General features: G+C 41.6%; 1 protein-coding gene across 6 annotated transcripts in view; it reads right to left on the bottom strand.

Moving 5' to 3' along the window:
- CHD6 (chromodomain helicase DNA binding protein 6) overlaps positions 1-12,284 on the bottom strand; it is a 196,162-nt gene that overhangs the window by 69,647 nt on the left and 114,231 nt on the right. For all 6 annotated transcript variants that reach the window (XM_081832767.1, XM_081832770.1, XM_081832768.1 and 3 more), the window contains one exon: positions 2,641-2,836. In XM_081832767.1, coding sequence (XP_081688893.1) covers positions 2,641-2,836 — 196 coding nt within the window. The remainder of the gene's footprint in view (positions 1-2,640; positions 2,837-12,284) is intronic.

Genomic DNA, 12,284 nt, shown 5'->3' with positions numbered 1-12,284 from the left:
GGGAGCACGCGTACTGAGTGTGCACTGTTCTGTGGGCAGCCTCCAGCCCTCATGCTCCTCCCCACACCAAGCAAGTACACAACTTTGATCCATCGCTGTGGGTGACTCAGAACTACACTTTCCTTTCTCTGTCACGTCGTCTTCACAGCCCACCAGTCCCACTCCCCATGAACACTGCACTGATCTGATTTCCTTGCCCTAACATTATTCTTCCCAATTCTTTCATTTCTACCCAGTCTGGCACATATTTCAAAAAATAAAGGACAGTTCCCTCTAAGCTACCAAACTTTTACATAAAAATAACAACAACAACAACAACAACAAAGCAGATTAGTAGATCTAGATCTAGATCTAGAAGACCCAGTGGCCAGTCTGGGGGTCCACGAGTTGAGGGATTTTCACTCTAACTTGGACCCGGGACTACCACTGACGCCCTCACTCATTTACCTTCTGCCACATCCTTGCTTCAAGTTCCCACCCTGGATGGCCCGGAGTGCTGGTGGTCTTTGTTTCCCCACTGAGGCGGAGCATTACAGCAAGTTCAGAAACTGACTCAGCGGACTAAAAGCCTCACGTGGTCCAATTTCCATCTGACTTTGCTGCTATTCCTTTTATTCATCTCTTGCCAGCTCCCCAGCGGTGGACATTTAAAACAGCTTTTCCAAAGCTTCTCCCTTCTCCCCAGACCCCAATTCCGGATAGCCCCGTCCACCCTCTCTGGCTGCTCTGCCTACAAATCAATCCCCTCAGATGACTTCACCTTCCCCCCCAGGCTCCACCACTCTCATTCTTGCTAGTTCCATCTCTTGGCATGGGCACCTATTCGCAATTGGTCATGTCCAGGATTTCACCTAGGTGAAGCATGGTGATCCCCAAATCCTTGTCTTGACCATGACCTGCCTCCAAATGCTGGCCACATGCTTCCAATTTCCCTCCTAGAAATTCCTCCAGGCGTGCCTTGCCATCATGGGCTCAAATTGGCCAGCCAATTTCAGCTTCTCACACCATCATTCTCCTGGGTACCAAGGCTCACAGTCAGGTGAGCACTGCAAAGGAGCACAGAACTTCACAGTTGGCAAGGACTTAAGGGCTCATTTGTATCAGGGTCAGCAAACTTCTGCTATAATAGTAGATATTTTAGATGTTGTGGGCTATGGTCTCTGTTGTGATACTCAACCCTACCCCTATAACATGACAGCACCAGAGATACTATGTATTATGGATGGGTGTGGCTGTAGTCCAGTAAAAGCACTTCAAGCCGGCTAGCCAACAGGCGCTAGCTTCCCACCACATGGTCTCTGTCACTATCCTAGTTAGGTTTTTGCCAGTTCCCTAATCAAATATTAGTTTTTGCTTATTTTTATGCCAGTGTCAAGCACATTATTCATTATATCTAGCAACTCACCTTTGACCCAAATATCCCTTCACCATAGAGAGGCCTGATGGGGAACTAGTCATGCCCACTGATTATCTCTGAAGCTGGACGTTGAACACAGGGCCACACAGTTTGCTTCACAAATGATTTCTCCCCCTGAATTTTAGCCAATTATCACCAATTTAATAATTTAAAGTGCCATTTTTTCAACTAGTGGGTTGCTTTCTTCAAAAGAAATCTGGCTTGGAAACTCATTAAATGAAAAAGGCAAAGCAGAACGAGTGTGGGAAGTGGTGTAAGCTCCTCTGCTGACTTGCTGTCCCTCGCAGGGGGCCCTCCTTCAGGTTTGTGACACAGAAGCCTCTACACTGCTTTTATCAATCACTGTATCATGAAAAAGGTTTTGAGCTACCCACCACCCTCCCCACTACATACTTGCAATCCTAGTATTGGCAAATATCCCATGATACAATATATACTTAGGGCGAAGTTTATCATTCATGAAAATGGATGTACATCTAGAAATGGTATTCTTGACAAGTCACAATCTTTTTGGCTGACGTACTGTCCAATGTGGCCAGAATGCCATTGTTTTTACTTTGAAGCAGGGTTGATGAAGGACTCTGACCCAGAGAACTGTTAGCTCTGTCATTTTCTTGCTTGTTTATGCTTATTTTAAAACTGTATTAACTCCAATCTTTACAGTAATCTTTTAAAGCCACCCATTATTTAATTTGGTTAAAACTAAAAAATATGTCCACAAATTCATTCGACTGGGCACATATACACTCTAACATGTAGCATTAAGTCAAGAGCAAATGAACTAGGGAGGGTGCCTGTCACCCTGGCCACCAATGGAATTTTGTGTTATCTCCTTTACTATACATGACATATGACCATCTAAGAAACCAACCAGTGAAAATGCCTAAATCACTCTGTATTATCAAAAATTAGAGAGCTAGTTAAGCTTAATATTTTTCTTTATGTTGGATAATAAAAATAAACAGTAGTTCTAGTCTCTGTCTGGAGGCCACCACTGTGAAAAACCATCTGGTTTAAAGCAAAAAGAAAGAACCACTCCCTGATTAGTGGGAAAGGTCGACATGACTTTTCATTCAGTTGACCCCTGCCCGAGGCCCTAAGCCTGCCGTCCAGCTGACAGCACAGCACGAGCAAGGCAGACACCCTACAGCAAGCCGGGCCCCATCGTGATGTTCTCAGATGCAGGGGCAGCTAAGGCAAACAGCAATCATCCTAGTGGTTACCTGCAAGTCATTTTGTGGGTTCCAGTCTGAATCAAATATGATGCAGGTATCGGCGGCTGTGAGATTGATGCCCAGGCCTCCCGCTCTGGTGCACAGAAGAAAGACAAAGCGGTCTGAGTCTGGCTTACAGAACCGGTCGATGGCTGCCTGGCGCAGGTTTCCCCGTACTCGCCCATCAATTCGCTCATAGGTGTATCTGAGGGGACCCAAACGAACGAAAGCCCAGGTGTTAATCATACTTCAATGGAGAGCAGCAAACAACGCAGGAAGCTGTTGACCCGCAGCCTTATATCCCTCACTTCTAAGTTTGGACCAACTGAGAGCAGTCTGTGAGGAATCCCTCCCGTCCATATAGGCAGCAGGGCAGACGCCTAAGACTGCACTGCAAAACGTACCCCCCCAAAACAAGCAAACAAAAACCAAAACATAACAAAAATATCAGCCACAAACTAAGGACCAGAAGAATTGTAAACATAAAATATCAATCCCCACAGCCTGAGCAACTTATTCTCCAGTATTTCCCAGTTTTCACTTGCACCAAATCTAATCATAAGACCAGGAAAAGCAAATAAGAGCCTCAAACATCTACTTTAAGTAGTGGTCTTCACAAGGAATCAAAGTTCAAATCAGTGTGTAGCTGCTCTGGGGTACCCTGAAAATGGTAAGCAGACTGTACTGACAGGCAGGCCTTGTGCACCTGGGCTGGTCATTTCCGGCCCATCAGTTCTCCCGGGCTGCACACTGCCATGCACAGAAACCACAGGAAGGTTTCTGAGCTGTGCTGGGGGCAGGGGGACAACAACTGAGGACTTTTTAGAGGGAAATAAAATGGGGAAGTGAAGCTGACTATCATTAAGAAGGCACATACCTGTGTGGAAACAAGGGTGAAAAGCACGGTAGGGGATAGGATAAAAGGAAGGAGAGCATATTACTAGCTGTCCATTCAATTAAAGTACACAGAGGGTATCTTCATGATGGAATCACGTGATTAATACACAATTAAAATAGAGTAGCAATGTGGACAGCTGCTGACATCTTACTCTCTTCTTACTTACCCTAACAATGAATAAATTCACAAGGGGATATTACCCTGGGCCCAATTCCGACCGCCAAGCAGGAACTGGTTAGTAAAGTAGAACTAAAAGGAACCTTGTGACAAAAGGACCAAGTCGCCCTGGACCCAACAGCAGCCAGGAACATGGATCCTGACACAAACCTTATCAGTAGCCCACAGTTTGGGAAATCAGATCTTTAAAACCTCAGATAAATAATTGGTAAGAGAATAAGGATAGACACTCTAGGGGTAGATGACTCTGTTTGGCTCTAGAAAACGGAGTGTGGCAATAGGATTTCCTCCAGGATTCTGACTTCCTTGAGGAAAAGGAAAATCCATGTAAAGAAACCATCCAAGGAAATAACATGCAGAGAAACCAGACCAACTCAGGCTCAAAAGGGACACGTACAAAGCCAAAAAAACCAAGTCTGAAAACACTGTCTTCCTTTGACAAAGCCACAGTGCATCATCACTTGGAATTACAGGTGTAGATTTTCCCTTTTTCTTCTTTTTTAATGTAATAAACTTAAGCCTAATATGTGGGACTACAGTAGTAAATAAAACAGGAGGTGGTGACTTAGAAAGGCAGACTAGGAAGAGACTGTGTCATAAGATAAAAGCAAAGGGTTGTATGTCTGGATTCTATAAAACCAAAAGGCAGTTAGATATAATGGTCATTATCATTAATAATAGCCACAGCAGTAATATAAGCAGTAAGCTCTGACGAGTCAAGCTCTGTGCCAGGCACTGTGATACATCCTTGATATGCACCATCCCATTTACGTCTCATGATAATCCTAAGGACTGGTTTTATTGTCATCCCCATTATACATTCGAGGAAACTTCAAAAACAAAAACAAAACCCCCACAAGCAAACTAATTTGCTTAGTCACTGAGCAGGTGAGTGAGTTGAACTGAGACCCATTTGACTCCAAGTCCACATTCTTAACCAGTTTGCTGTATAGCCTTTGTATTGTACCCTACACTTCAATGCAGGAGGGTGGAAAGACTGCCCTGAACACCTAACAGAGAAAATTAAAGATAAATAAGAGACACCAGTAAATTTAGGAAGCTGATAACTCTAGTGGAAGCTGGAAGAAACTATAGGCACCAACATGGTTTTGATAAACCAGCGCACTGAGGTCTGTACTGGGTACTCAGAAGTTTGGGCGTGTGGGTGATGGGATGCAAGAAGCACAGGATTTGGAGTCAGGGGACAAGGTTGAGATTCAATTAAACAGGAGTTGTCACCACCCCCACTGTCACACATGTGAACAATTAATGCTGAAGGCACAGAGGACACCCCAGCCATCAGAGGAGAGCGAGATGCCCATGGATCGAGGGAGGCAGGGAATTAGCACAACTCTAAGGAGGAGGAGAAATCAATAAATAGCGAAGCTAGAGCTCAACTGTCCCCCAGGGAGAAAATTCCCATACAATTATAGTGTTTTGCCAGCTATGATCTAAAAACAGTTTGAGAAATTGTGCAGGATGATTGGAACATTAATTCTCATTTCTATTACTTGTTCAGTTTTGAGGGAGTGCTCTCAAAGAACACAAAACTAAAAATCCATCCCATTATGTGAGTTCTTTTAAGCTGTTCCTCACCCCCTCCTTTCTGAGCCAAATCCTTTGGCTATGCCCTCACCCCTGTATGAGAATATGGCATGAAATTAAGCGGGAACAAAACCAAACCGACAGCTGGAGAGACAACGAGGCTCAGAGAACAAAGAAAATCTTGAGGCCTAGTAAGTCTGAATGAAGAAATCAGACATCAAAAAATTTTCCACACCACACATCGGTGCAGTAATTAACCCTCTGCATCAACTATATTTTGAACAAAGTCCCTGGGAGTTTATGTGGCTCATCAAACTGTAATTCTCAGTCACTGTCAAATTTCAACAAGAAGCAGGTGGCAGCCTGGAAAACCTGAGTGCTTTGTTTTGGGGAGGGGGGCGGTGACGCCTTTTGGGCACAACAGGAAATGCTGACCTCAGAAGGCCTGAAGGGAAATGAAAAGCTTTCTCATCTCTCAGCAATAACTAGCTGGAAAACATAAAGAATGAAACAAATAAGGGCGCCTGGGTGGCTCAGTTATTAAGCATCTGCCTTCGGCTCAGGTCATGATCCCAGGGTCCCGGGATCGAGCCCCGAATCGGGCTCTCTGCTCCGCAGGAAGCCTGCTTCTCCCTCTCCCACTCCCCCTGCTTGTGTTCTTTCTCTTGCTTTGTCTCTCTCTGTCAAATAAATAAATAAAATCTTAAAAAAAAAAAAAGAATTAAAAAAATCCCATTCACAATAGCCATACACATACAGAATACTTAGGATTATGCTCAGAGTAAGAAATATGCAGGACTCGGCGACATGACTCTAGGTGCCATGTTGGTTGGTTCACCATGTCCCTTAACACCTACAAGGTTCTAGCACAAGGCAGGTACTTCATAAATATTTACTGAATCAACAGTGTATATGAAAGACCTGAATAACTGCAGTGAATATCAGGTTCTTCAGTTTTACAAAGATATCAATCCTGTCCTACTAAATGTGAAAAAGCCAATCAAAATCCCAACAAATGGATATGTATGTATAAATACAAATATACATATTTGTGTATATACACATACACTTATATATTATTTTTTTCTGTAGTCAGGGACTGTAGTCAGGGATAGATTAAAAAAGAATAATTCTGAAGTTTATCTGCAATAATACATGAGCAAAGGAATAGAAATACTGATCAAAAGAATACAAAGGTTAAACACACACCAGCATAGATAATAAGTATATTTTATGGGCAGTGTTTTATATGAATGGAGGAAAAGATGTACTATTTAATAAATAAAAAATCAGACACATTTGGAAATAAATTAGATCCCCATTGTATACCATTTGCCAAAATTACAGAAAGACTAAAGATTCAAATGTAAAATTAAAAAAAAAATCAAAGAAATCCAGTTAAAGACTCTCAGGTGAGAAAAAACTTAATTCAAGGGGTGCTTGGGTGGCTCAGTTGGTTAAGCATCCGACTCTTGATCTCAGGGTCAGGAGTTCAAGCCCTGTGCTGGGCTCCACGCTGGGCATGAAGCCTACTTTAAAAAAAGAAAAGAGGGGCGCCTGGGTGGCTCAGTCGGTTAAGCGGCTGCCTTCGGCTCAGGTCATGATCCCAGGGTCCTGGGATCGAGCCCCGCATCGGGCTCCCTGCTCAGCGGGGAGTCTGCTTCTCCCTCTCCCTCTGCCTGTCATGTGCTCTCTCTCTGTCAAATAAATAAAATTAAAAAAAAAAAAAAAAGAAGGAAGGAAGGAAGAAAGAAAGAACTCAATACTGCAGAATATCCAAAGGGATCAGGCTTTGGTGGCACCAGGTAACCCTGAAAATGGGGATGCAGAGTCTAAAACAGAGGAACTGGCTGGAATACCTGTGAAAGTATCAGCCTACAGATCACCGACCCCGGCCTCGAAGAGGGTAAAACAGAAGACCTGTGCTGCGCTCTACCCCAGGGATACCAACCACAGTTACTTCTCTCTAGCCCTTCCCCCCAATCGGCTCCCAGTACAATCAAATTCCCACCCTCTAGGCAGAAGAGAGGAAGAGAGACACCCTGAAATACAGACACTGGACGTTCCCCAATGAGACGGTGTAGCTAAACGGACAGTGTTCACACACAGGATGAGTCACCGAGGCTCTGCTTCCGGTACAGACCGGAAGACCAACCCTCCAGCAAGTAACCACCAGAAAATGGACAAAATACAAAACACAAAATAAAAAACCCACGAATGAAGAGAAAAACCGATCTGAGGGCACTGGAGAGTTGAGGCAAGAAGGCAGATTTTGGAGAGGAACAGAAACTTGCAGTTTTGGCCCGAGGGGAAGCCACCGTTACGGCGGCAGAGGTATAGGCAGCCAGGACGCGGATAAAAAGCCCCTGTCTTTCAGACCGGAGGCACCGGAGGCACCAGAGGCACCAGAGGCAGGAGTGTGGGGCAACTAGGACTGCCAGAGGGTGAGGGGGGATCTTAGAAAGCAGAGACACGAGGCTCTGGCGCAAGACTCTGCGGAAGCCTGGCTGACCTCTCCACTCACACACGCCGCTGACCGGACACGGACAGGAAGCGCATTCGGACTCTCAGCCAGTTACCTGCCTCCAAATAAAACTCGCCATCTTCACAGCAACCGAACAGAAGCCTGAATCTCCACAACAAAATATTGACAATGTTCAGGGGAAACCCCAAAATTACGCAACAAAACTGTGTGAAGAAACAGGAGAAATGTGACCCATTATTAAGGGGAAAGGCAATCAACAGGTGTCACATCTAAAATGTTATAATTAAAGCAGCTATTATAATTATGCTCAGTGAAGGAATGTATGTAATAAAGAAAAGACAGGCAATCACAGCAAAGGAACACAAAAGTAAGAATCACGTGGAAAGCTTAGAACTCGAACACAATCTCTAAAATATGGAAAGCACTGAATGGGCATAGTTATAAGCTCGGCGGAAATGACTGAGAAAAGAGTCAGAGTGCCAGAAGACAGATAAAACAAAAGACGAAAGAAAAAAACACACTGAGACAAATAAAAGAATAGAGCCCATGGAAAGTGGAACAATACGCGAAGGTCAAACATACAGGTGACTGGAGTCTCACAAAGAAATAGAAGAATGGGGCAAAAGGAAAAAAGAAACTGAAGGAATACTGACCCAGCACTTCAAAGTTGGATGAAAGATAAACATGTACAAATTTAAGAAGCTCAATGAAATCTGCACAGAATGAATGCCACACATCACAGTCAAACTGCTGAAAATAAAAAATTAAAATCTTAGTAAAACAATACATTACATACAGGGGAAAGAGGGACATAAATGACTGCAGATATTGTCAGAAACCATGGGGCCAGAACACAGTGGAGTAACATTTAAAGTGTTGAAAGGAGAAAAAAGGCCAACCTAGACTTCTAACATGAAAGGGATATACACGAACAAAAAGAAAAAAATCTGACTTGGAGAAAACAAAAACCACCTCTATAATGATTCATCTTAGAAAGGCAGACAATGCACCTATGAAACAACCAGTTGAATGCTACAAAAATTGAAAAATTAGAGAAGAAAATGTTCTAGGAAATTGAAAATATAATTACATAATGAAAACCTAGGGGCTAAAGTGGGAGGACAGAGTACGAGAAAGAATTCCACCAGAGGTGTAGCAAAACATAGTAAGATGGAAAGGAAAGAAAATCAGGTGACTGGTCCAGAAGGTCTGACATATAAATAACACGAGTTCCACAGAGAGAAAACAAAACAAGAAGTTTTAAAATGGAACATAAAATACAAATTCCCCAGAACTGAAGGAACACAGATTTCAGATGAGGAAGACCTGCTCAGTATCCGGTTCAACGGACCCCATACAAAGGACAGTGCGGTGTGTAATTCCACAGCACTGGGACAAAGAGGATAAATCAAAGCTTCTGAACAGAAAAACATGTCACATACACAGACCAGGAAGCACAAGGCCTTTGAGCTTCTAAGCAGCAACCATGGAAACTAGAAGACAGGGGACCAAACCCTCAAAATTCTGTGGGGAAATTATTTCTAACCTAGAATCCCAAACTCAGCCAAACGGTTACTCAAGAATGAGAGCAGACTGAAAACATTCCAGGGAGGGTCCACATTCACTTATCATCCACCCTTCCTCAGAAGCCCCCTGAAGCTGTCCATGGGATCCACCAAGGAGATTTCATTCAAGAGGAAAGGGAAGACACTTGTCATGTGATGAAGGCAGGGAGAGCACAGGTGGCGGCGTGGACCAGGAGGGAAGCGGAAGAGCACCTGGCCAGAGAGGGGCCGCCCATGCGGCCCCGAGCAGATGCAGCGAACGCGCCTGACTGTAACAAGAGGAGATTTAGCCAACCAGGGTACGTTTTGCAGCTGAAATTATACTAAGGAAATAGAAAAATAGGCAATCAAATAAAAAGATAATTTTTAGTTTCAGGGAAACTAAAAACTGTGGGAGGAAAAAACTGTCAACAGCATACTAAATGGCTGGGCTGTCACTTAGCATTTGTGAAGGTCATGTGGTGGTGATGAGGGGCAATGAGAGAAGACAAATGCTCATCGTCCATAGTGGGAACAGGTAATACCTAAAATTAAAAATCATCAAGAAATTACAACTACTAACATTTTTTAGGTATAGCTATAAATATTCAAAATAACAGCATAAAAACAGTTTAAAGTAATAGTTGTTGAGGCTGGGGAAACTGGGGCTGGGTGGGAAGGGTGCTATCAGGAAAGGCATTTTTTGAAAGTCTAACAAAATAGTTTGGCTCTTTAAAATGTGTGTGTGGGGGCGCCTGAGTGGCTCAGTTGTTAAGCGTCTGCCTTCGGCTCAGGTCATGATCCCAGGGTCCTGGGATCGAGCCCCTCATCAGGCTCCCTGCTCGGCAGGAAGCGTGCTTCCTCTCTCTCCCACTCCCCCTGCTTGTGTTCCCTCTCTCGCTGTGTCTCTCTCTGTCAAATAAATAAAATCTTAAAAAAAAAAAAATGTGCGTGTATAACTTTGCTGGAAATAAAAACTAAATTAAAAAGAGAAAATTAACAATGATATTAAGGCCAGAAGAACCCTGTTGGATGCAGCTGGGTTTGGGTTTACAAAAAAAGTGTAAAGAAAATACTTAAGAATATTTATATGAGTGTGTGGTTGAAAGATAGGGGAAGCCTTTCTAAGCCTATTAGTTTAAGCATTTAACTTTAAATTTAAGCATATATAAGCATTTAAGTTTATTGAAAGCTGTTTTAAGAGTTTTAAGAATGCGAGTTTTGACTATTACAAAACTTGAAACTTCTAAAAATAAGATAAACAAACAAAACCCATACCCATAAACAAAAAGTCAAAAACAACACACTGGGGAAGTATTTATGCTATATTCTTAAGTAAACAAATCATTCTCATAATAAAAAGGCAAAGAGCAACAGAAAATGGAGGAAGAACATGAATAAGCAGTTCATGCACACAAAACTATAAACAGCTAAAATATATGGAAAATACTCTCATTATTACTCAGAAATACAACTTAAAACAAAAGACCATAATTTTGGCTCATTGGATTAGCTAAGATTAAGTGGCAAAAACATTACTGATCAGAGTATGGGCGGGGAAGCACTGCTGAAAGGCATAAAAGTAACATCTTTCTAGAGGGTGTTTTGGAAATAAGTATCAAGTGCTTTTAAAATTGTACATAAAAATTTATCCTAAGGAAATAACTGGAAGCATTCACAATGATCCTAAAGAGATAACTACAGAGTTCCTTAAAATCCTGAAAAACTGAGAACAACCTATGAGGCAGAGTATCATCAAAATTATGGTTTAGAAAATAAGTTTAAAAAAAAATGATATATTAAATAAAAAGGTGAACTACAAAGTAGAATGTAGAAATATAAACAAATGGACAACAAAACTAAATGTTTGTATGCACAAAATGAAAAAGACAACCCCCTGAGTATGAGTGGGAGCCTGGACCCAGGGGTGGGGTTATTTATGTCTATATTTTCAAGAGAAATTTAATATTTAAATAATTTGAAAACAAAATAAGCAATAGATGAGAAGGACAAATAGGATAAAAAGGAGCTAAATAGAGACATCTGTACTTAGTAAAAGTCTGTTAATTACACTGTTACTCATTTTGGGGGGTTCTTTAAAAAACAAAAACTGCGAACTAGTAGTTGTATATATTTTGAAGAGTCAGATAACGTATTTATAAGAAGCAAGTGTTCTGGCAATGGGTTCCTAATCTAGAGTGAATTTATAAAATATAAAACTGCTTTAACTAGTTTTGATTTACTCATTATACCTTCCTCAAAGAAAAAAATAATATAAGTCAAGAATTCTCTACCTAAAGACTTCGACTATAGGACTCCGAGAAATTTTTTTATTGTCAAATTTGATTTTGGAGAATTATTTATGTAACATTAAATGTCAGCATATCCCATAGTTGAATCTGTCACTTCTTTTAATACTCCTTCTATAAATTATGTTACAACAGCAAACAGAATTTTCAAGGATCAGAATATTTAAGACAACTGTGATTTGCTATGATTACTTTATGAAACCAAAGCTTTCCTTTAAACTTTTCAATGCTTAAACTAATAGCTTCTATGACCTTGAAAATTTTTTTACCATTGCATAAAGTCTTAAAAATCCATTTATCATCTTTGGATCATTGATGTAGCCCAGTGACTGGAAACATAAGGTCCGCTGTATAAAGTAACAAATGTAGTGCCCACACAGAATACAAACAACCCATATAACATAACACCACAGACTTTTCACCTGTGTGAGTGATGGAACTTAGGCTCAAGGAATTATAGGAGTATGAACAAGAAAACAGACTGGAATGCCATAGCTTGTTATCATAAAACCTTAGAGGGTTTGCTGAGAAAGGACATAAAGTATCCCCAATTCTTTTTTTGTGAGCTGTCAGCTTATACTCTTTTAGCAACTTGATATAGTGATGCTTTCCAGGATGTATTTCTCCATCATTATTAAGGGGAAAAAAAAAAAAAGGCAAATGCATTGTTTTCTTAACCTTCTCTAATGCTTTTG

Source organism: Leptonychotes weddellii, chromosome 10 (assembly GCF_054177405.1).
Source record: "Leptonychotes weddellii isolate Sample4059 chromosome 10, ASM5417740v2, whole genome shotgun sequence".
NCBI lineage: Eukaryota > Metazoa > Chordata > Mammalia > Carnivora > Phocidae > Leptonychotes > Leptonychotes weddellii.
This window is presented reverse-complemented; position numbering and strand designations above follow the sequence as displayed.